The sequence below is a fragment of the Mesoplodon bidens genome (assembly GCF_964165515.1).
Source record: "Mesoplodon bidens genome assembly, chromosome: 5".
Classification (NCBI taxonomy): Eukaryota; Metazoa; Chordata; class Mammalia; order Artiodactyla; family Ziphiidae; genus Mesoplodon; species Mesoplodon bidens.
This window is the reverse complement of record NC_138161.1, coordinates 88,233,061-88,258,690: the sequence shown is the minus strand read 5'-3', so window position 1 is coordinate 88,258,690 and position 25,630 is coordinate 88,233,061. Positions and strand designations below refer to the sequence as shown.

The following is a 25,630-nucleotide window of genomic DNA, read 5'->3' as shown; positions in this document are numbered from 1 at the left end:
TTTAAGAGACTTGTTGTTACAATAGGGCTCCCCAAGTCTGCCCAAGACTCTGTCCTAGCATTTCTCACAGAGACCAGCCCACCCCTGCTTCTTGATAGCACCTGTAGGAGAGAACCCAGCTAAGTGTCTTCTGCTCAACACATGCCATTCTCAGGAAGGCCAAGACCGTGGAGGAGGCCAGGGATGAATTTGGGGTCATGTAGCTTATCTCCATCACCTACATCAGGCACTCCTTAATCACGGGAACCAGTGTCTTTACATACTCACTCATTCCATCTCACAATGAGTAGGTGGTGGATGCTCTGTAAATGTTTGTGATTTGCAGTAATAAATGAACGTATGTGGAGGAATTACTGGTACGGAAGCCCTCGCATTTTTGGGTCTGGTTTTAACGGAGAGATTAGTTCAGCCTGTACCGATTTTTCAGCCAACTCCAGTGACAGCATTCAAGGCTTAAATCTTGGTATTTTAAATGAAAAATAAAATCTCTGTGGACTCTTCTTTCCTGGGTTCTGATGTGTAATGACCTGTGTTATTAAATGTCAGAATGAAATAGAACCAGTTTTCCTAAAAAAGGAGAGAAGTGTAGTTCTTGCACTTCTGGTATCTTTCAGAATAGGTATACTAATTGGTTACCTTCCAGGACAGGTACGTCACTATAACTCACGTACAGTCATGGCCAAATCTCATATCTCAAAAAGATAGTATACGCTTTGCTGGGGATATCACCTATAGGGGAAATGTAGAAAGGTTATGCTACATAAAAATACTTTTTAAATCTGCATCTTGAAATTATTGTAAAATACCCTAAATTTTCTGTAGAAAATATTCAAAGTTGCTTATTTTAGCTGGTATTCTTTCTTTCCATGTATTTGTAAGAGTCAAGAATCAATTCCTTGGGCTTCCCTGGTGGCGCAGTGGTTGAGAGTCTGCCTGCTAATGCAGGGGACACGGGTTCGGGCCCTGGTCTGGGAGGATCCCACATGCCGCGGAGCAACTAGGCCCGTGAGCCACGACTACTGAGCCTGCGCGTCTGGAGCCTGTGCTCCGCAACAAGAGGCCGCGATAGTGAGAGGCCCGCGCACCGCGATGAAGAGTGGCCCCCGCTTGCCACAACTAGAGAAAGCCCTCACACAGAAATGAAGACGCAACACAGCAAAAATAAATTAATTAATTAATAAAAAAAAAACTCCTACCCCCAACATCTTCTTAAAAAAAAAAAAAAAAAAAGAATCAATTCCTTTTCTCTGGATAACGATTCCCAAACCCATCTACCTTGAGTCTCTCCTCACTTACCCAAGTTAATAAAATCGGATGAAAGATAATATTGGCATTTAGTCAATGTGGTGTGTCTTTTTCTTGCTTGTTTTCTTACTTGAGTTACAAGTAAGTATCTCATTCCAATTTAATTTACCAGCTAGGAATCCTTTAAATGTTAAACTGGAAAATAAATTAAAAGGTTGTTTGAGGTAACTGGGGCTCACATAGAGCTAGTTGACTTGTTTCCTTAGGCTATACCTAAGCCTGGATTTAAATAGTAAAATAGGGTTTTTGGGTTTTAAAAAAATTAATCTCTATTGGAGTATAGTTGATTTACAATGCTGTGTTAGTTTCAGGTGTTTAGCAAATCAGTTATACATATACATATAGCCACTCTTTTTTAGATTCTGTTCCCATATAGGTCATTACAGAGTATTGAGTAGAGTTCCCTGTGCTATACAGTAGGTCCTTATTAGTTATCTATTTTATACATAGTAGTGTGTATACGTCAATCCCAATCTCCCAATTTATCCCTTCCCTCCCCTTTTCCCCCTTGGTAGCCATAAGTTTGTTTCCTACATCTGTGACTCTATTTCTGTTTTGTAAATAAGTTCATTTGTACCATTTTTTTAGATTCCACATATAAGCAATATCATGTGTTTGTCTTTCTCTGTCTGAGTTACTTCACTCAGTATGACAATCTCTAGGTCCATCCATGTCGCTGCAAATGGCATTATTTCATTCTTTTTTCTATTTGACCAAAATAATAAGTCTAGTAACCCTTTTCTTCTTTCCTTTGCTTTTACCCTGTCTTAAGCCAACATGTCACTGAAAGATGAGCCAAGAGTAAATACCTCTGCACTGCAGAAAATTGCTGCTGACATGAGTAATTTGATAGAAAATCTGGACACGCGGGAGCTCCACTTTGAGGGAGAGGAGGTGGACTACGATGTGTCTCCCAGCGATCCCAGGATACAGGAAGGTAAAGACTGATGGTCTGAGCGAGGAGAAGAGAGTTTATCAGGGTTGCTTGGCAGAGCACAGATTTGAAATAACCAGCAGATAGATGATTGATCATCCTTGCTGATGTCACAACACTGAGCTCATTTTCATTAGCTGTTTTCTTGTTGTAGCATGTTATGATTCTTAAAAAAGATGCCTGTAAAAGGCCAGATATGCTAATATCATTGTATTCTTGCAATAACTTTGTTTACTTATTTATTTTTTAGTGTATATCCCTTTCTCTGCTATTTATAAGACTCAAGGATTTAAGGAGCCTAATACACAGACGTATCTCTCCGGCTGTCCAATAAAAGTTCAAGTTCTGGAAGTGGAGCGCTTAACATCTACAAAAAGGGTCAGAGCATTTATGGACTCAACTTGTATTCGTCAGTATATACGATTTAACACATTGCCTTGCATTTTCCTTCCTCCTAGCTATGACTATGCTTTTAACTTTCGGTTTGTGTTTTTGTTTATCACTTCTGAGTGCTCATCACCTCTCAAGTTTTTGCATCCTTCTCATTTAGTCCTTATTCTTATACATCTGTTTCCCCATTCTGGAAAATGCCTTTTTAAAAAGTCACTTAAGGCAGATTATAAGTTTAATAAATTGTGAAGTGCCTCTCCTAGTCCTCCTCTCTCCCCAGTTTTCTGTTCAGTGTGGACTCATGAGGCATTGCTCTTCCACCTAGAATGCCAGATATAAGCCAAGGAAAAGTTTAGCTTGCCTAATGCTTGTTCAGCAAGAAAATAATGATACTACCTGGCTCTTGAAAGAAACAAAGCCAGGAGGCTGCACTGGCCAGTGCCATTGCCCAGAAGTGCTGCTGAGAGAATTCTGCTGGCATAGTCTGCCCCTCTGACTTGTTTCTAACACCATCCCTTAAGCTTCACTCACGTTTTCTCTTTAAGCTCTGGAAAGGCATCGGGAGTAGAGTTTTCATCAAGCAAACCTGCATTCTTTTGAAAGGGATTGGACTAGGAGAAGCTGTTAGGGTAGCTGCGTTTGCTCTGTTACTGACTGGATTTCACACTTGTCAAGTCTGAGGGTAGAGAACATTGATGCAGGCTGGTGGCCTTTGTCCGTTCGGGTTAAGCTCTGGCCCTGGCAGAGTAAGGCAGCCATTGGCTCCTGCCTCGGGGGAAGTGTAGAATAATCTTTCTGCCGGGGGCAGGCTCTGGAGGGTGGCACGTGCTGCCCGCTTCCTGATGATTTTGCCTCGCGCTCAGTCCTGACCTACCTGTGCATATCCCGACTCCTAGTTTACAGCCACCTCGGTATTCAGCTTTCCTTCAGGCTCTTCCTATGAGTTGGGTCCATATCTCCCTGATACACCACTGAACATAACCTACCAAGAAATGTCTCTAAAATGACCTTTGCCTTCTTATTTCGCCTACCAGCATTTAGATTGAGAGGTGATAACATGTGGAGGTTAAATGCACAGACTCCAGAGCCAGACCACATGGTTTAATTCCTGTCTTTGCATTGTGACCCTCAGCCATTTACTTAAACTCTCTGTTTCTCAGTTTCCTCATCTGAATAATAGGTATCATAGGACACACCTTTTAGGTTTGTTATGAGGATTTAATAATAATAGTACATAGTATAATATAAGAATATTATATATTGTATTATACAAGTATATACTGTATAATACTATGTATTATTATTATTACTAGGTATCTGCTAATGTTATTTATAAAGATAAATATTTAAGCCACCAAACCAGGGACTTCTCTGCTCATACTCTTCTGTTAGTCAAGTGAGTTTAGTTCTGTTCTTTTTTTATATATATTAAGATTTCTCCTTTGGATCCTAATTTTTAAAGTATAGTTGATTTACAATATTATATTAATTTCAAGTTCTGTTTTAAATCTTAGTCTGTGTAGGAAAGCTAAGCAGCTTCCTTATCCTACTTAGTGTTTAGTTTACTAAGAAATACGAACTAAATTCATGCAGTTTGAATGTGATTCCAGGTAAATAAAAATGACACTTTTCTAATGACTGAATGCATTCTATGTGCCGGCTCATGGTTAGGCCTTTCTCTTTTCACTCTCATGACAACCCTGAGGAGCATATGTTGCCCCCCGCCTCCCCAGCAGATCTCCCACTTGCCCCTCCCACTCCTCCTCCCACCCTTCTCCACCCTGTGCTCTGTCCCCCCAAGGCTTCCTTGCCTTTGTCTTCTGGCAGGTTCAGGTAGTGGAGAGCCCAGACTGGGGCCACCGTGGGCTGGCTGTGTCCCTTGACCAAAGGCATCCTCCCCACAAGGCAGCCTCTTTACATGGCTTTCTCCTTCCTACTCCAGCACCTGGTCTTGCCTCTTGTCCCTTTGGAACTGGGGATGCCTTCCTGAGTCCCAGGTAACTGTCCTCACGTTGTGGTTTCCTTACTCTTATCACACCTTCATGGGCAGTCCCTTTATTAAAAGTTCTCACACTATTCCAGTTCCAAAAAATTCCAGTAATTCTGCTGGGATATTATATGACAGAAGTGATGCTTGGCTAAGGCTTTATAGCTGGTAGGCTGCACTACAGTGTTTCAGGCCTTTAAAATCTTCAAAAAGGATGGGACAGGCTGTTTCCATTGCCCCACACTGCCTTAGAATTGCTAAGAAGTTTAGTGTCCAAAATTCTGGGTTTATGTGTGAAGGATAAAACTTGGCACTTACAATGTTTTTTAAGTATTCAGTTTTCTTAGATTGGGAATATAATCCTAGGATATGGGGCAGCTTGTTTAACTTGTATAATTTTTCTTATTTATTTGGCTTGTCTTAAACTGAGCAGTTTTCACTTGAATGCAGAGCTTCTGGCCACTCTGAGTTCTCCTGCACCCTTCTCCGTGAAACATGATGCAGGATGATGCCTGTAATGTTGGCCAAGGTGAAAGACGGCATATAATATTAGACCCCAGAACTGGGTTTTTTCAACTTCTGGTTATAGTAACTGTCATGGATCCCAAATAGAGGCAAAGCAAGAGCTGGATTTGAATATTTACCAGCGATATGTTTGGATTCCAGGCTTAAGAGCACAAGTTACATTGATTCTCGTGCTCATTTTTATATACTACATCTACACAGTGTGGTCCGTGCTTTAGAAGTTTGCAAAATATACCAAACATCAGTAATGATTGGCAGGGCTTCCCTGGTGGTGCACTGGTTGAGAGTCCACCTGCCAATGCAGGGAACACGGGTTCGTGCCCCGGTCCGGGAAGATCCCACATGCCACGGAGCGGCTGGGCCCGTGAGCCATGGCCGCTGAGCCTGCGCATCCGGAGCCTGTGCTCTGCAACGGGAGAGGCCACACAGTGGGAGGCCCGCGTACCACAAAAAATAATAATAATAATAAATAAATAATAATAATGATTGGCAGCAGCCCAGGAATCACCTGTGGGGTTGCTGACACCAAAGCCTGGATAAGCTAGTAAAGTAGGAGACATTTTCACCCCCAACATTTATCAATACCTGTGGCGCCTCAATCTCCCATCAGGGGCCAGTGCCCTCTAGGTGGTCCAGTGTCCACTACCCTCCCCTATCCTCCACACACCATGGGAATTTCTCCACAATCTCCTGTGCTTTATAAATATCCCTCCATCTCCTGACAGTTTCCACAAAATCAAAGCTTGTATCCCCCAGGTCTGTTAGCTCTTCTGATTGAAATAATTCACTAGTCACTAAGATATATTTGTGTTTTAGTAAGAAATATTTTAAATTTTAAGTGGAAATTCATTCTAGTTAAGTAGCTGGGGAAATATTTTGTGTGTAGGAAGATCTTTTGCTTTTTTCCCTCTAATCATCCTGTACCTTCCTAGTCACTGGACAGGGAGACGTTATAGACGAGGATGGACCTTGCAAGGCTTTTCAGAAGGAGAGGGCATTCGTGTCTTTTGTGAAGAGCTGAAATGGGATAAGAATGACAGTGGAAGTCATTTCCTCCAGCTTCCCTCTCACCCCCTCCGTTGTCTGTTCACTGCTTGTACTTTTGGGCAATCCCCCGATGGCTGATTAGGGCTTTCACTCATTGTCTCTTTTACCTGGTTTCTTGTTTCAAGGGTGTGTGTGTGTGTGTCTGTGTATGTGAAACAATAGGACTGGTGGGGGTTTGCCTTTGGTGTGACTCAAGAGTTTGTCTTATGTATATCGTAAGATGAATATTTAAGAGCATGTTACTTCTGTCATCAGTCGTTTTGGAAAACCATTTGCTTCAGTACTTACACAGAATAAGTAGGCTGTATTTAAAGATACATCCATGTTACTTATTACTTAGCTATTGTTCATTGAGAGATTTTGGAATTTTTGTTGTTATCTAAACTATCAACCATTTTTATTTATCACTATAGGTACCAAGCATCAATCTTTACACTATTGAATTAACACATGGGGAATTTAAATGGCAAGTTAAGAGAAAGTTCAAGCACTTCCAAGAACTTCACAGAGAGCTGCTCAAGTACAAAGCCTTTATCCGAATCCCCATTCCCACCAGAAGGTAACTGTCCCAGAATTAATTATAAAGTTGTCCCAGTATACAAGTTGGATTGAAAGAATATTTTATTCATGTTATTGGTTAATTAGTCCATTGTTGGTGGATATTTTTTTATCAAATAGGCTCTTCTAAAAATAAGCTATCTCCTGAAAGATGCTATGACAATCATGGTTTAAAGAATAATCTAATAAATGTTTGCATTGTGTGTGTGTGTGTGTCTGTGTTTGTGTGTCTCTGTGTCTTAGACACACATTTAGAAGACAGAATGTCAAAGAAGAGCCTCGAGAGATGCCAAGTTTGCCCCGTTCATCTGAAAACATGATCCAAGAAGAACAGTTCTTTGGTAGAAGGGTGAGTCCTTTTGCTCTTCTGTTGTTCTGAACATACTTCTGCAGTGCTATAGAAACACGGCGTCTACTGAGGGGTGAGGTGGGCCTGGATGCAACTTCTCTCACCTGCTGATCTATCACCCAGGCTGGTTTAGTTTTTCTGGAACTAGTTAGGTAACCCTTCTTCCCCAAGCCACTCTGGCCCTGGGGAGGTTGCATTTTCCCAGAAGGGGAGGAGTGTTCTATGTCAGGAGTGACTTTATGTGGAAGCTGCCTACCCCTCAGAAACCTTTTTGGCTTCATTGTGAGGCAGGATTGAGCTCATCATTGAGGGCTTTGAGATCTACTCTTTTTTTTTTTTTTTGCGGTACGCTGGGCTCTCACTGCTGTGGCCTCTTCCATTGCAGAGCACAGGCTCCGGATGCGCAGGCTCAGCAGCCATGGCTCACGAGCCCAGCCGCTACGCAGCATGTGGGATCTTCCCAGACCGGGGCACAAACCCGTGTCCCCTGCATCGGCAGGCAGACTCTCAACCACTGCGCCACCAGGGAAGCCCTGAGATCTACTCTTTTAAAATAATCTATTTCCATATATTTGCTTCAGAATTTGTAGTGGCTTCTATGGGCACTATGGGCAATATGGAGGTTCCTTAAAAAATCTAAAAATAGAGCTACCATATGACCCTGCAATCCCACTCCTGGGCATATAACAAGAGAAAACCATAATTAGAAAAGATACATGCACCCCAGTGTTCATTGCAGCATTATTTACAATAGCTAAGACATGGAAGCAACCTAAATGTCCATCGACAGATGAATGGATAAAGATGTGTTATATACATACTATGGAATATTACTCAGCCTTAAAAAAGGAATGAAATAATGCCATTTGAAACAACATGGATGGACTTAGAGATATCATAATAAACAAAGTAAGCCAGAGAAAGAAAAATATCATATAATATTGCTTATATGTGGAATCTAAAAAAAAGATTCAGATGAACTTATATACAAAGCAGAAATAGACTCACAGACATAGAAAACAAATTTATGGTTACCAAGGGGAAAAGTGGGGGGAGGGATAAATTAAGAGTTTGTATATTAACATATACACACTACTATATATAAAATAGATAACCAACAAAAACCTACTGTATCGCACAGGGAACTATATTCAATATTTTATAATAACCTATAAGGGAAAAGAATCTGAGAAAAATAGATATGTATGTATGTATGTATAACTGAATCACTTTGCTGTACACCTGAAACTAACACAGTATTGTGAATCGACTATACTTCAATTAAAATAAATAAGTAAAAATAAAAAAAGAATTTGTAGTGGCTTGTTCTAAATATATGTAAGTATCATTCCCAAACTATAGATGGGACAGTTAGAGTCTCAGAAGAGTAGGACAAAGTACAGACACATACAACAGTAGAACAGAAACCTCAGGACGGGGGACACTTCTGCCCACACTGATTCAGTGATCTGGTGCTGCATAGGGCAGAAGATTAATTCACTTTTTACCAGAAAATTAACACATAAATGTCAGTTCTGTTTTGTAATCTGAAACTTTTATGCTCTGAGAGGGATGTATTCAGGGTTCCTTGTCCAATGAAAACATTAATAAATAATTAAATAAGTTACAGAAGTTAAGATGGAACAGTCATGTCATTTGTCACTGTTTACATTTTCCCCTAAGTATGATGATATCTCTAATGTAAAATATTTGCATTACAGAAACAACTAGAGGATTACTTGACAAAATTACTAAAAATGCCCATGTATAGAAACTATCATGCAACAGTAAGTACTATTCAGTGATTTAAATTTTGAAATAATTTATAAAACTGTAAAGCTAAATTTTAGATCATTTTATTAACACAAGTGCTTGTATTCACTTCTGCATTATTCCTTGGGTTAAACTAAATGAAATGAATCCAAAATTGATTTGTCAGCAAGGATCCAGTATATGAGGATGCTGATTTTTAAATATTAAATATAACTTAATTAATATGTCTATAACAACAGATTTAAATGAACTTGAAATGCTACTACAGGCTAGATTATCTAGAAATCAACCTCCTTCTCTCCTCAGGCTTCCAGAATAATGCCGAAAAGCGTTTCTAATGCTGAAGAAAACATTGAGTAGTAGGTGATGAAAACAGTTGAGCAGAGTGGAATACCCAAAGATTATACAGAGCATACTGTGATTGCCATCTGATTGGCCTGTGAGCCTGTAAAAGGCTTGTCTTTTCACGTGTAAGTGAGAAGCATGGGAAAAGCTAAGGAGAGAAAAACCTCTAGAGAATTCAGAGAAAAGAGAAGAGAGGTGGTGAGGCTTGGAAGCAGCTGCAGAGACTTAAGTTTGGGAGGCACGTGGCTGGCAAGCAGGAGGAAGTGGGCTTTACAGAAGGCATCAGAAAACAATGAGCTCTGCCTTCTTAGAGGCCCTTGAGGCCTGGGGCAGGGGTAGGGGCATGGTGGTGGTGTTAAAGGGCTAGCCTTCAATTATCCAAAGGTTCAGATAACTGAGAGGGCACTGCATTATTATATTCTGTGCCTGTGTATGTATACACCGTATTGCTGTGGAGGTTGAATATGTGTGTATGGTATGTGTGCAGAACTTCAGAGTAGCTGCAGTTATGATTCGGCCTCTAGTTTAGAGAATGGCATGCACACATGAACAGAAAGAGGGAAGCCTACTGTATTTAGGAGAGGAAGCAAGAGTGCCTTGACTCTTGGGAGTTTTTTGGTGCCTTGCTGCCCTATTGCTGCCTGCCTATGTGTTAATGGTTGCTGGGCATGCACCTAGCTGGTCCTCTTTACACACAAATGACCTGGGGCCAGGCCACAGCCCACCTGCTGCAGCAACTTGCACTGTGATGTTCCACTGACTTAAAGGACCTTCTGTGGTTTCATAATCCTGGAGAAGAGTTTTCTCAGGGAAACCAGCAATTTGGATCCAACCAGAGAACCTCAAGAGAAGGCTGATGGGAAGGATTTCTTCCTTTCTAGGACTCAGGAATGTGCATCTTTGAAAGAACATAACGAATAAGGATATTACTTCTATTATTACTAAAAATGCTGCTTCCTGTCATATTCTCTGAAATCAGACATGCTGTTTTCTTTGACAGAGAATTATTTAAATGCGTGCTAGTACCAGCATGCAATAATTTTCCATTTGTTTTACTTTCCTGCCTGCCTGTGACTTGGCTTTAATATTTCTTTTGGCCCTTGAACGGTACTTGCTGAGTTTAGTCTTCTTTTTCTGCGTGCCTTTCTATATTTTGGAGTCTAATGTTGATTTTAAAATGTTTACATTTTTTCAAAATGTTCATTTTAATTTCTTTTCCAATTATAAAAATCTTTTAAAAGTTGAGCCATATTGTATTTAGATATTCCAGAGTGTCTTCTAAACATTTCCTTTGGAAGAGAAAACCTGGTTTAAACTGACTGAATATATGTTACTTCTTATTTTTTATTTTATTTTATTTTTTGCCGCACTGCGCAGCTTGCAGGATCTTAGTTCCCTGACCAGGGATTGAACCCGGTGCCACGGCAGTGAAAGCACTGAGTCCTAACCACTGTACTGCCAGGGAATCCCTCTTTTTTGGTGGCTACTTAGATTATTCTCCCTAACAGCGGAATTCTCCAAAATGCTTCAAGCATGGGATACAATTTGATCTGTCTTAATTTTCTAACGTTATTTTCCTCTCACACTAATTATAATTTGTCCCAGAGACTAGATTTGCAGGCCTCTGTCTCATATTTGAGAAATTAGATTGGCATCTGTGTGTCTCCTTTGATAATTGTGAGACATATTAAAACTTCTGTCTGCAAAAAACATATTAAAAGTTATTTTTATATAATCACATATAATTAACTTATATTTTATAAGTGTAAAGCGAGCCCCCAGTAATTTCTAGGGTCCGTTATTACCCCTCAGGTTTGTTGCTTGTCCCTTTGGCATGGGAACACTTTGCTTCCCTGTTTCCCTAACATTTAAATGTGCCTTTCATGAGTTCCATTGGAAAGAAAAAAGATATTGATTAGTACAGTATTCAGAGATCAATAAGCCCTGTGGATTATTATCAGGCTAAATTGATCTTTAAATTCTTATTCCTGAGAATCACCTGCCCAAACGGAGAATGGAATTCTTATCCCTGAAGATGCATGGAGAAGTTTGGACAATACAATATTATATTTCAAATTGTATTATTTAGGATTGCTTCTAAATTGGCTTTGCCACATTTTTTTTCAATTCCATAAATCTGTATTAGAACATTTATTGCCAAAGATTTTTTTTTCTATGTAATAGGACTAGTTCTTCCTCCAAATTTCTCTTTAGTAAACCATTAGGATAAATTTAAATTTTATCTTAATACACAACTTTAAATTTTCTGCATTGCTAATGTGTACCTTTTTATTTAGATGAAATTCTTTACATTTAGCAATTTTGGTATGATATTCTGAAGTTATCGTTTCTGAATTAGTTCAAAGAATATTTCTGTTGTCAACTATTTGATAAGAGCTATGTGCATAAGAAAATATCCAGGTAATAAGTGGTTTCCCTGATGTTTGCTTTTCATTTCCTATTCTTCCATTCAACTAGTCTCTGACTTTGCATAATTTAGTTACACCTCTGTAGTAGTTTCTGCCAGTGTAAACTAGGGTTAGTATTTTTCTCTCTGCTCCTTAGAGATAAAATGAGAACTTATGGCTTAGGATCTTGAGACATTTTGGATTCTGTGGCTTAAAGTCTGTGGTATCACTTCTAATAACCTATGTATTTCTATATTTTCTGATTAGAAAGCAGTTCCACAAATCAGATTTTAAAAATGTATGGTACCGAATTACCATGTTTTATATAAGAAATAAAATGTAAAGACCTTGACTTTCAAAATCCTTATAAAAAATACTATGTGAAGATATGTTTGATTTGGGGTTTTTAAAGATATTTAAATCCCTTTGAATTTCAAAGACTTCTTCAAATAACCCTAAGAAAGAAAACTAAGCATTTAATTGGACTTCACAAGTACTGACAGCTTTGAGAGGTGTGTAATTTTTCTTACAAGGTTAATATTAGAGAGTCCCAATCATGTATACAAAACTTCAAAGGAAAATTATGTTTCATTTTCTTTTTTTATTTTATTTTATTATTTTTTTTTTTTTGCGGCACGCGGGCCCCCCACCGCCGCGGCCCCTCCCGCCACGGAGCACAGGCTCCGACCGCGCAGGCCCAGCGGCCACGGCCCACGGGCCCAGCCGCTCCGCGGCACGTGGGACACCACCCCCCGGACCGGGACACGAACCTGCGCCCCCCGCACTGGCAAGCGGACCCCCAACCACCGCGCCACCAGGGAAGCCCTGTTATGTTTCATTTTATTAATCCCATTTACAAGCCCAGATCAAGTGCCGTTTCCTCTGTGATGTCACATTAGCTAGGAAGTGGTCACCCTCTCCCTATAACTCTATAACTTTATAACTACTTTTCCATGTAACTGTTATGGTTCTTCCCATAGAACTTGGTTGATGTGGAGTGTTTTCCATGTCTGGTCTCCCCTTTGCCTCCTAATGCCAGGAGTGTATCTTTTTCGTCTTTGATTTTCTGTTAAGGCTGTTATTGCCATGGTCTACTGCCATTGGTAGATCTCTCCATGAACTTTTTGAGCATTTGTCTCTTCATCTTAGAGCACACATCACTTTCTTGATTGTATTAATTGTGTATATGCTTCTAAAATATACTCTTTCAGGGCAATACCATTGTTATTGATCTGTGTCATCTGTTGAGTACCCCAGACGTGTTTATACATGAAGGTACCTAATAATATCTTTCTGAATGCATAAATTTCCCCCCCTCTTTTTTTTGCTTTCTAAAGTTTGGATTTTTGGCCTCTTTTCAGACAGAATTCCTTGATATAAGCCAGCTGTCCTTCATCCATGATTTGGGACCAAAGGGCATGTAAGTTCCAGTGTCGGATCTCTAAGGAGAAGTGTGAAGAGTTGATGAGCATTAACAGTTGATTTTTTAACATTTGCCAAGGTGATAGAGCTCACCTGGCTTCACTGATAGCTGCTTTTCTTCCCAACAGAGTTAGAGCAACTGAGGGACCTATTCATACAAAACAGAGTATCTTGCTACTTTAAACAAGGGTGTCAACTGCTCCACTCTCCTCCTCTAACCCCACAGTAGGGGTGTTTAACAGAGGTAGCAAATATGATGTATGGGAGAATGCCTTAAAAATCAAATTACAAAATCCCTTCTTTTAATCACGTATACTAAAAATAATACTGTATAAAATGTATGCCAAGTAACAGGATTGAAATTTACTTAATGATTATTTTCCTTCATAATATGAGAGCCTGATATTACGAAGAGCTTAACTTTTGTAGTAAAGAGCATTGCTAGCAGCTGTTTTAATTTTTGTTTGTTTAGCCATTATTATTATTCTTTCTTTTCACATCTTTCAAAACCAGGAGATTTTTTCTTCCAAAGTATCGATAATAGCTTTGCTCTGCTTCTTTGGCCTGGCTTTGTACCAGAACTGTAGGTGAAGGGATGCAGAAATATATCTGTGGAATCTGTGGGGGAGCATCTCCAGTGGTCTCAACAGCAGCTGAACCTTCCCCATGCAGGCATTTAGCAACGTGTGGGGTCTTTTTCAGGCTGTCACAGTGACTGGAGGGACCGCTCAGCATTTAGAGCCAGAAGCTGGAATGCTTAAGGTCCTGCAGTGTGTGTAACAGAATTATGCTGCCCCCAGTGCCAACAGGCCTGCATCTGACCAGAGTACTTTAAAAGATTAGCTGCTGGAGTACTCAGCCTAGTAAACATAGCATTGAGCTATTTGACAGTGAAAGAGGAAAAACTGGGGAGGAAAGACACGGGAGAAAGAAACGGTATATTTAGTCCTAAGTTGTGAGGCTGTATCAGCGAAGTGTGAGCTGGAAGCTTGAAGATGATGGGTTAACTTGATGTCTCTTTCAGAGAAGGTATGATAATGAAAAGATCCGGTGGACACAGAATACCAGGCTTGAACTGCTGTGGTCAGGGAAGGGCCTGCTACCGGTGGTCCAGAAGGTAGGACCTGAGAGTTTTCTGTGTTTGTTTTAATAAACTGAGTACTTGGGGAGTTTTTATATACTAGTTTTCAGTGATAAATCTTTGAAAGTCATGGCAGAGCAAATTTTAAATTAAGTTCCAGGTTTCAGCTCTATTTAAACATTCTACTCAAACTTGGACTTGTAAGCAGAGTCTGCCAATTACATACATAAAGACCTAGTGGGCCATAGAATTCAAAAATTGCTCAGCCTGGTCTTCCCTGATGGCGCAGTGGTTGAGAGTCCGCCTGCCAATGCAGGGGATACGGGTTTGTGCCCCGGTCCAGGAAGATCCCACATGCTGCGGAGCGGCTGGGCCCGTGAGCTGTGGCCGCTGAGCCTGCGCGTCTGGAGCCTGTGCTCCGCAATGGGAGAGGCCACAACAGTGAGAGGCCCGCGTACCGCAAAAAAAAAAAAAAAAAAAAATTGCTCAGCCAAAGAACATAGTGGCCAATAAGCACAAGTAAATATGCTCAACATCACTAGTCATTAGGGTAATGTAAATCAAAACCACAGTGATATACAACTTCATACCCACTAGGATGGCTATGATAAAAAAAGATGGACGATAGCAAGTGTTCACAAGGATGTAGAGAAATTGGAACCCTCATACATTGCTGGTGCATCATGTGAAATGATGCACCCACTTTGGAAAACAGTGTGGTAGTTCCTCAAAATGTTAAACATACAGTTACCATATGCCCCAGCAAATCCACTCCTAGCTATTTCCAAAGAGAATGGAAAAAATATGTCTATATTAAAACTTATACGTGAATGTTCATAGCAGCATTATTCAGAGTAGCTGTACATTAAAATATAAGCTAAAAAGATAAAAACTGGTCAGAGTTCAGGGATAATTTTAGTTATATCTGTGAGAATGTATATTATAGTAAGTGTGATATAGACCTATGTCCTGTCCGACTAAAGACTCCTTGTGGAGCAGTATTCTTATCTGATTCTTATCTGTTCCTCAAAGCATTTATCACAATGTTTTGAACATAATAGATGATAACTATTTTTTCCAATAATAATTTACTGGAATTGTGAAAAATATTAAGAACTATATGTTAATTCTCTAACCTTGAAAAAGATATATGAACTCATGTGTAAAAATGAAATTGAGCTATGTGTGGGTTAAAAATACACGAACTTAAAACTAGATTCCACCTTTAAATCTACCTTTATTTCAGATACACTGCCAGCAAAAAATACCATTAAGTTGAGCTCTTATTTTCTGGGTTTTGAAAGGATAGAAGGAAAAGATGAAGAGATTTGGCTAGAGAAAACGGAAAATTTCTGTGTTACAAAAAATGTTTTTACTAAAATAAACAGGGAAACAATAGACTAGAAAATATTTGCTTTCAAATAAACTTCTGTAATTTATATAGGGAAACTTGGGGTATAAGTAACATCACAGGGAATTCAGAGACTCCCACTTGAAGTATCTTCCCACCCTCTCCCACCCCCAATTGTACAGAACCCAGGGGAACACCAAATGCCAAGCCAGGAGAGGAACAGAGTATAAGCCAGCCTGCTTCTGCCCTTGCTTTCTGCCCCACATCATGCCTCTCTGGGAGGCAGAACTTCCCAGCCCACTGGGGCCCTGGTACAGATTCCTCCTGCCTACTCCTCCTCAGTCACCAACTTTGCCTAAGGTTGCTGCTGAGTGCCAAGTACGGATTTCAGACTGCAAGACTTTGACTGAAGTCTTGCTCTGAACAGAGCAGGCTGGAAGCATTCGCAGCCCCCAGGAACAGCCCTCAGCCAAGAGCTGGAGGGAGTCCAGCCCTTTCACCCCTCGGGTGGGGTGATTCTGCAGCAAGCTCTGTACCGTCTCCTGGAGTTCCCCAGCAGATATGCAGCCCAATTGCCCACAGTAAAGTGTGTGAAAACACATCCTTGATGGCTCCCTTCCTGCTCTTCCTTCCCATCCTTCCCTTCCTGTGCTTCCTATTAAGCTCCCTAATAAGTCCCTTTACAAACTTCTTTCACTTACATCCTTGTCTCAGAGTTGACTTATGGAGCAACACAACCTAAGACATCTACTCAAGAAATGGAAGCTTTGGGCTTCCCTGGTGGCGCAGTGGTTGAGAGTCCGCCTGCCGATGCAGGATACACGGGTTCATGCCCCGGTCCGTGAAGATCCCACCTGCCGCGGAGAGGCTGGGCCAGTGAGCCATGGCCGCGGAGCCTGCGCGCCCGGAGCCTGTGCTCCACAACGGGAGAGGCCACAACAGTGAGAGGCCCGTGTACCGCAAAAAAAAATGGAAGCCTTGATCTGGTCCCTTTTGTCATTTATTGAGTGCCTAATGTTTGCCAGGCTGTATTCTAGCCACTGTGAGAACAGTGGTGAACAAGACGAGGCCCCTGCCCTCACAGAGCTCTATTGGAGGGGAACGCAGGCAGGAGAAGCTGACAAGCAATGTGAACGACATCAACGCAAGTGGTGATCAGAGCTTTGAATGAAAAAGAAGGCAATGGGATAATGAGGGACTTGAGGACCGCAGATGGCAACTTTAGCTCTGGGAGCCAAGGAACTGATGTTTGAGTTTAACCTCTATGAGAAGGGGCAGCCCGAAAAGATGCGGGGGAAGACTTTGTTATATGAAGGAAATACACCTCCCCGACTTTTAAAGTCTGGATTGTATCAGACTTCAACCAGGACAATCTAAAAAGATACGATCCTCCCAGGAATGAAATGTGTCATCATTTTAAATTGTGTAAATCTTTCCATGAAGCTTGAAGCCTTGGTTCCATATGAATAAGTATTTCCTGAGTCACATTCATGGGGTATAAAATAAAGTACCAAATAAAGATGATAAGATATAGCTGACAAAATTTGTTTCAAAAATTTCCCACACTAGAAGGCTATTGGTGTCTAAACGGGAGTTTACTTTTAAGGGCAACACTCGGTCATAACTCTTTGTTATTTTTGTATCCATAAGAAACCATTCTGATTGCTTTATATATTCTATATTGACAAATTGCCATAAGGCAAACAAGGCAATCAAACTTTCAGTCAAGTCTCTTAGTGACCTTGTCTCAGGCACAAGTAGAAAGAAAAAAAATGGCAAACACAACAAACATTTCTTCCCACAATTTAAAACATCTACTTAAACAGCACATCCTATTGATGGACTAGATGATGTTTCTTATCTCAAATAATGTCTTAAAAGAAAGAGATAAATAGTTTTTAACACATTTAGCATTTACTTTACTGAACTGTGTGCTATACCAAGAATTACAATTTTTAGACAGTGACAGTGTCTAAATGATCATTTACTCTCTGGGGCCCATTTGTACAGCCATTATTTAGGCAAAAGGAATGCTTTGCCTGAAGACTTGCTCTCGGCCCTGGGAAGATACCAGTGGACGTGACACACATTCCCTGCTCTCAAGGCTCTCATTTTCTAGTGGAGGAGAGACAATAAACAAGCAGACATAAATAGTTCCAGATAGTGATAAGGGCTATGAAGAAGCTAAACAGGATGGAGTAGTGGGTGGGATGGGAGCCCGGGAAAGCCTCCCTGTGGAGGAATGTTTAAACCAAAGGTTGATGGATAGGAAGGGACTGCCCATGGGAGGATCTGGAAGAAATAATTTCTGTGTGAGGAATAGCAAACGTGGAAGCCCAAAGAACAAGTTTAGCAAGTCTCAGGACCAGTGCGACCACCGTGGTGGGAGTGAAGGGGAGGAGACGAGGCTGAGAAGGTGATGTCTGGCTCATGTGGGTCTCTCTGTATCTTAATGACACGGCAAGTAGTAGCACAGGTGGTCACATCTTGTTAGAACAGACCATAATCTCACGTTATGTTTAGAACAAGAGTACTCATAAAAGCTCATGTATATTGGTGCCAGGCATTGTGTTAAGCAATGTCCATGAATCATCTCAGTGATTCCTCACAGACACTTATGAGCTGGGCATTACTGTTATCCTCATTTTATGGATTTAGACCTCAGGCTCAGTTACCCAAGTTCACACAAGTGCACAAGTGGCAAAACCAGAATTGGAGCCCAGGGAGGCTGACTTCAAGGCAGATGCTTAGTCCCTGAGCAGCAGGGACTGAACCCCTGAAGGCTGCTTGATGGATTCCTTTCTTGATGCATATTCTCCTGTTAAAGAAAAACATCTGTTGACAAAGAGAGAAAGGGCAGAAACCAGAAGAGGTTTAATGAATGGCATAATTAAGAAGAGCTTTAAATAAAGGCCAGGCATCAATTCACCTTATATCTAATGACTGTTGTAGAGAGTAACTCATCATTGTCAAAAGGGAAACCATTATCTTTGGCCTTCAACTTTCAAAATCCAGCAGTCACTACTAAACTGTTCTGTGTTTCCAGGCTGCCACATCTTGGACTTTCTTTCTCAGTGTGACAAACCTGCCAGCTGTGGTTTTCAAAGCCTGTGGCTGCTTCCCCATCAGCAATATAGCACACCGGTGCTCTGGGCCTGTGCCCTGCTGTCTGCTCTCTATCTTGCATTGAAAGTCAAGCTGGGACAAGGGACTGTAGCTAAAGAAGGACCTTTATCAGATATGTGATCCAGCTACTCTCTTTTACCCTTGACCAACTCTTTATCAACAGGCAGCTACATGTCTGGACTCATAACTCAGCCCCATCAGAATGCCTGAGTTACCATGTGATATCATGGCCTTGGCATTTATATTGAGCAGAGTTATGAGAATTCTCATAAAACATAAATTTCTGCATTTGCTGAAAATTATTGAGAATGTTATCCATTAATATTGTTCAATTGCCTTATTAGGTTCCAAGTGAGAAACTTCCTTTGGAATTTAGTTTTTTGGTGGGCGACCTCTTTATTTCCTTAATTTATTCATTTGATAAGAAAAACCAGGAAGGGACTTCCCTGGTGGCACAGTGGTTAAGAATCCGCCTGCCAGTGCAGGGACATGGGTTCGAGCCCTGGTCCGGGAAGATCCCACATGCCGTAGAACAACTAAGCCCATGTACCACAACTACTGAGCCTGCACTCTATAGCCCGCGAGCCACAACTGCGGAAGCCTGTGCACCTAGAGCCCATGCTCTGCAACAAGAGAAGCCACCGCAATGAGATGCCCATGCACCGCAACAAAGAATGGCCCCTGTTCGCCGTGACTAGAGAAAGCCTGCACGCAGCAACAAAGACCCAACGCAGCCAAAAATAAATAAATAAATTTATAAAAAAAGAAGGAAAAACCAGGAAGCTCAAACCCACATTGGCATGCCATCACCATAATTATATTAGTGTTGTGGTTAGGTATTTGCTTTCTGTGACGTTGATATTTTTCCTTTTATTAACCATAGCACATGTATGTCCTTTACTGTGTTATCCTGAATCCATCCCATGCCGTTTTATTGGAAAGGAGACAGCCTATATATTAAAAAAAAATGAATTAAATGAAACCATGTGGAAATCAATGTAGATCTGTCTACATTAAATCGCAAATTAGAGAGCCACTAAAATGTAATGTGGTTAGCAATTTCAGTAATGATTTGTTATACATTTCTTTTAAATGCTGAGTACACATGTTACGTTTACAGTATTAGTTAATTAATGTTCAGGTGTCTGGCCTTACCTATTTCATAATGTGCTTTACGTTGCCTAGCGTGTGATATAATACTCCCATTGTTACTTTATTTAGTTATCGACCGATTCATTTGATCACTATACAGTCTCAGGTGGATATGATGTTAGGTGCAGCTTGACAAAGTTGCCATTTGTTTTCACTTCAAATCAGCCCCACCCTTTCTCTCGCTCTTGCCACTGTCAGTGTCACGCCTATCATCTGCGTCCTGACTACGCAAGGTGAGGTCCTAACCTCAGCATCCCCTTCGAGTCTTGTTAGAATGCAGAATCTCAGGCCCCGCCCCAGGCCTACCGAATCATAATCTGCATTTTAGCAGGATCCCCTGGTGATGCATATTCAGTGAAGTGGTGAGAAGCACTGTTCTCTATTACTACAGCAGCTTGCTAACCTGCTACAGGACATCCTTCTTTATCCTTAAGACCTTTCTTTCTAAAATATAGTTCCCATGATTTATTGTCCCATTGCCTTGCCAGGGCAGGAGGATTCCCTTGTTTAAAAGGCATCTGGCTGTTTTGTTTTGTTTTTGGTTTGGTTTGGTTTTTTTGTGGTACGCGGGCCTCTCACTGTTGTGGCCTCTCCCGTCGCAGAGCACAGGCTCTGGACGCGCAAGCTCGGCAGCCATGGCTCACGGGCCCAGCTGCTCCACGGCATGTGGGGTCTTCCTGGACCGGGGCACGAACCCGTGTCCCCTGCATCGGCAGGCGGACTCCCAACCACTGCGCCACCAGGGAAGCCCCATCTGGGTGTTTTTTTAGAAACACAGATTGTCCGGCCTTTTTAATGGATCTGTGGTAGGGCCTAGGAATCTACCGTTTTTTTAACGAGCATCTCAAGAGATTCTGATGATCAGGCAAGTTTAGAAAAAACTGGTTCCATGATGTAAAGTCATCCTCCTTCGCATGGCCTTCAGATCCTCCTCAAAGTGGCCTTTGCCTGTTCCCCATGCCCACCCCACCTACCTTCACTGTCCATTTTCTCATACTACACCTCCTGAAACCCCAGCCTCCCCAAACTTTCTTCCAATACAGGCAGCATTCCCACACGTTAGAGCCTTTGCTAACTTCCCTCCATACGGGATGTACACCTTGAACCCTTTGGGCTCTATGTGATGGGCTTCTTCCTGGCCTCCCTCAGACACTAGCTCTTTGGGAGAATGCCACTAGCTCATTCTCTTAGTGAGAACTAAGGACTCCCTCCTCCTTACACACATCACTTTTCGCTTTTTTCCTCTAGTACCTATCCATTCAGCCTAGAATTGTCATCGTGCCCCACTAGCCTAATAAGCTCCTTTGAGAACATGTCTGATTTATCTTTGTGTTGTTTCTACCTCTGCCCAAACTCCCAGTTTATCACTGTACTTTTGCATCATGAGGCTCTTAAATAGATATTGGATTGAATGCAGATATACTTTTGAGAGACCATGTTCCACTGAGCATCATTTATTAATGGTCCTTAAAGCCACCAATAATTTGAAATGAACAATATGTAGATTATTGGATGCTTACTGGATTTTTTTGAAAGGGGGATTTTACTTATTCAGAGACTCACTGGCCTCTTTTTTTTTTTTTTTTTTTTTTTTTGCGGTACACGGACCTCTCACTGTTGTGGCCTCTCCCGTTGCGGAGCACAGACTCCGGACGCGCAGGCTCAGCGGCCATGGCTCACGGACCCAGCCGCTCCGCGGCATGTGGGATCTTCCCGGACCGGGGCACAAACCCGTATCCCCTGCATCGGCAGGCGGACTCTCAACCACACTGCGCCACCAGGGAAGCCCCTCATTGGCCTCTTTTATGGTGGTTTATTTTAGCAAACACCAACCCATTCCACTTTTCGAACAACTATGGCACCTGCTTTGCATCCTATTAGCGCTGCCTGCGCATATCAGGGGCATTCTTCCAGGATTTGCCATTACTGTTTAAAGAGCTAATGAATTGTTTTGAATTGCTTGGTGCCAGTACTTCTCAAAAAAACATAATAGGAAGATTTTTTATTGTTTTTTGTTTTATAGTGTTTTCATATTTTTTAAAAAATAGATCCCTTGTGTAAAAAATAAAATTATGTTTACTGTCTGCTAGAGTGTTTACTTCAGATGTGTCATAATAATTTGTTCTTTTTGTTTCAGTAATTCAGTACAACTTTAAAAATACTTATTTCCTTCTTACAGGTGGTTGATAGTAAAAGATTCCTTTTTACTATATATGAAACCAGACAGTGGTGCTATTGCCTTCGTCCTGCTGGTAGATAAAGAATTCAGAGTTACGGTGGGAAAGAAGGAGACGGAGACAAAATATGGACTCCGAATTGATAATCTTTCAAGGTACAAATTGGAAATATTTTTAAAAGATTTCTCTAAAAACAGAGTTTTTCTCCCAACCTTAAGTGAAGAAGATGGTAAAATAATTTAGATGTTAGAAAATTGTTATTTAGAACTCATTCTCAATCAGAAGTGATGAAACTACTTTTCTTTTTGTATATTTTTAAGATGTAAATTACATATGTACACAGTCAGAATAAATGATCCCATGTGTTGCTACGTCCCTGATTTAATAAAATATATGCCTATTTTAACAAAATTGACTACCCAATAATACCAATTTACCAAACAGATGAGTAATAATTCATATTTTTAAAAAGTAAAATTTTACTTTATAAATTGATATCCTTTTATTAACAAAACATGTAAAAAGTGATTTGATTAGAAAAATTCTGTTTACATACAGATTTTAAGAAAGATACCTTGAAGGATACTCAACTGTACATTTACTATAGATTTTATTAGCGAGTGTGTGTGTGTGTTGATAAATGTTTGTTTCTGGAAGACTGTAGTTATCCAATATATGTGTGTCTTTATATATACATCTGTCTCTATAAAGTTCAGCCTCATGTATATAAATACTTATAGATATACATTTCTCTATACACACTGACATTAAATATATATATATATATAATATAAATATGCTACTCTTAGTAATATGTTTGCATGTGTGTTTGTGTGTGTGAAAATAAGTGCTGAACTTCCTGATCTCTGACAATAGAAGGTTCAGGATTGGTTATTGGAAATGTAGTGGTGCTGCCAATAACCTCCCTCCTGGGAATCCCCGGTGGTCCAGGGGTTAGGACTCTGTGCTCTCAGCTCTCACTGCCCAGGGCCCAGGTTCAATACCGGTCAGGGAACAAAAATCCCACAAGCCGCGTGGCATGGCCAACAAACAAACAATCAATCAAAGAAAAAACACCCCACCTCTCTCCTGGTACTGTACTTTCCTGTTTTCTGGGGGACCGTAGAAATCAGGCCACAATTCTCATTGGTCGCTATAACAGTTACTTACTGGCCGTCTTATCTCCATCTCCTATCCTCACTCACTTGCACACCCTTGCCAAATGAATCCATACAGATCCAGGTTTCATCTGCTTCCTCCCTGGTGTAAGTGGTCCTCCTCATTGTATCAAACAAGCCTAAGTTCCTCCATTTACAATCTGAGGCCTTTTATCTCTCTGCCTTTATTAGCAACCCCTCCCTAATACAGCCTTTCAGTTCTATGGAGACGGTTCTCTTCACCATCCCTTCTCACACATTTTTAAATTCCTCTTCACCTTTCTTCTTCCTATCTCCATGTTTGGAATGGTTTTTTTTTTTTTTTCTTCACTCTGGCTCACATCCTGTGATAAGACTGCTGTTTGTCACTATCTCTTCTACAATATCTGTTTCTCATAACTGGTTTTCAGAGGCATTTCAACTCAGTTGGAGTAGTACTAGCATGTTGACTCAAGCCCAGGCACTTTCCATGCCCTCCTGACCTGCCTGCAGAGTCCTGTGTCAGCCCTGCGGCGGCGGATGGAGAATACCTCACTGCTCCCAGCGCCACCACGTCTCACCTCGCCCCTCGCCACCCCCCAGACAAAAGCCAAGCATCAATGTTAGGATGTTTGGACATCCCTAATCTTTATAAATAATCATTTTGTGGTCTGTGAATATAGCCCCTCTCCTGCTTCTCATCAGGATCATTGCATTTCCCCCCAAAGGCAAACTCTCCCTCCTCACTCACAGGGCTTTTATACTGAGGTGGGTTTCTCCCTAAATGGCAGGGAGACCGCTGGCTCCAACACCTTGTTTTCTCTGAACTTCAAATTTGGATAACTTACTTCCACCTCTTGGTGGTAGTCACCAATTCTGACATTTGTCATGTAATAACTTTTTATGATCTCCTACTCTGAATTTTTTTTCAGCACTTATAAATCTGTAACCGTTTAGGATAGTTTAGTCACTGGCAGTAGAAAAATCCAGTGCAATCTGTGTTGCATCAGAAGTAACTAATAAGCCACGTTAACCATGGCTGATTCCAAGCTTCCAGCCATATCATTGAGATGTATTTTCCTGGTCTTTCTCAGCTCTGTCTCCTGAGATCTGCTCCATCCTCAGGCTGGTCCCCTGGTGGTAGCAAGATGGCTGCCTCTTACACTCAAACCAAGTTCAGTGGAAGGGAAAGAGTCTCTTCCTGGTATTTCTGAGCAAGTCCTTGCATTTATTCTCACTTGTTGGGTGGAATTGGCTAATGTCCTCATCCCTGAACCAATCTTTGAGATCAGGGGCTGGAAGATGCCATTTTGTTGGCTTTGGTGGATGCAGAGTAGGGAAGGGAGGCTGAGAGAATGGACACCAGGCAGTCCCAAGGGAAATGTCCTCCACAGGAGCCAACAACTCTCTAACACTTCGATGTAGGACCTCACCTTATGTCTCTTCCATTGTCCACCTCACAGTCTAGCACAGCGAGCTCGAGGACTGTAATAAGTGCCTTTACACAAGTTTGCATAAGTGAATGAGGGAATAAGTAACCTGAAGGTTTGTTTTCACTACGTTGAATATAGTTTTAAATCCTGCCAAAAACGTTTAAAAATCTACTTTTCTGATATAGGTAAGGTGCTCTTTGCCTAAAATTTTCCACTTATGTTTGCTGCAGTAACAAAACAAAATGGGACATGTTTAATTCTTAAATTGTTTAAAGAGAAAGAACACAGAGTGACCATTCTTTTCCACATTTTGCTTTTCTTTGAAGGACACTGATTTTAAAATGCAACAGCTATAGACATGCTCGGTGGTGGGGAGGGGCTATAGAAGAATTCATCCATAAACATGGCCCCAACTTTCTGAAAGATCATCGATTTGGGTCTTATGCTGCTATCCAAGAGAACACTTTAGCTAAATGGTAAGATCTTTTTGCTCTAAGACTATCACAGTAGTCATAGCATTTAATATTGTAGTGGTCTAAATTCACCTAGAATCAATTTTTGAAGCTGTGAAAAGATATTATGCATTATACTTAACAAGGGCCTTTCTTTATAGGACTACCTGAGCAGCACTTAGTTTTCCACTTTTTGTTTTTATGATTTTTTACAGAGAGCTTTAGATAGCTAGCTTTAGATTTTGAAGTTTGATTTTAAAAGTTAACTTCATATATTTTCTTAATGATACAAATGGAAAGTTTATTTAAGTCATTAGCCATAATTTAAGAAAGAGAATTTACTTGCCAGGTATTTCTTTTAAATGAAATCCTGCTTAGCATGCTTTTCTACCCATGGATTAGAAACTGGTCTGCTTTCAGTCTCAGAAGAACAACTGTGTGTGAGTTCAACAGGATGGGAGAATTCATCTGACCCCATATGATGATGAGACCAATCAATTTGTTATTCTCTCGGCAGAAAAGAATCAGGTTGCCTACTTCTGTCTATTTACTGTACTTCCTACATAGCAGACAGAAGGTGTTGTTCTCAATCCTTGTTTCCAGTTACACAAATTAAACTGGTGGTTTTGTAGAAACTCTAGGCAGTGGCTTCCATCTTCTCTTTTGCCATAGGATAGAT

The 25,630-nt window shown here is 40.9% G+C and overlaps 1 protein-coding gene across 3 annotated transcripts in view; it reads left to right on the top strand.

Annotated features, from left to right (window-relative positions):
• PLD1 (phospholipase D1) overlaps positions 1-25,630 on the top strand; it is a 220,911-nt gene that overhangs the window by 94,286 nt on the left and 100,995 nt on the right. For all 3 annotated transcript variants that reach the window (XM_081234557.1, XM_081234558.1, XM_081234559.1), the window contains exons 2-10: positions 2,078-2,242; positions 2,490-2,617; positions 6,602-6,747; positions 6,990-7,095; positions 8,817-8,882; positions 12,983-13,041; positions 14,068-14,160; positions 21,933-22,085; positions 24,826-24,975. In XM_081234557.1, coding sequence (XP_081090683.1) covers positions 2,078-2,242; positions 2,490-2,617; positions 6,602-6,747; positions 6,990-7,095; positions 8,817-8,882; positions 12,983-13,041; positions 14,068-14,160; positions 21,933-22,085; positions 24,826-24,975 — 1,066 coding nt within the window. The remainder of the gene's footprint in view (positions 1-2,077; positions 2,243-2,489; positions 2,618-6,601; positions 6,748-6,989; positions 7,096-8,816; positions 8,883-12,982; positions 13,042-14,067; positions 14,161-21,932; positions 22,086-24,825; positions 24,976-25,630) is intronic.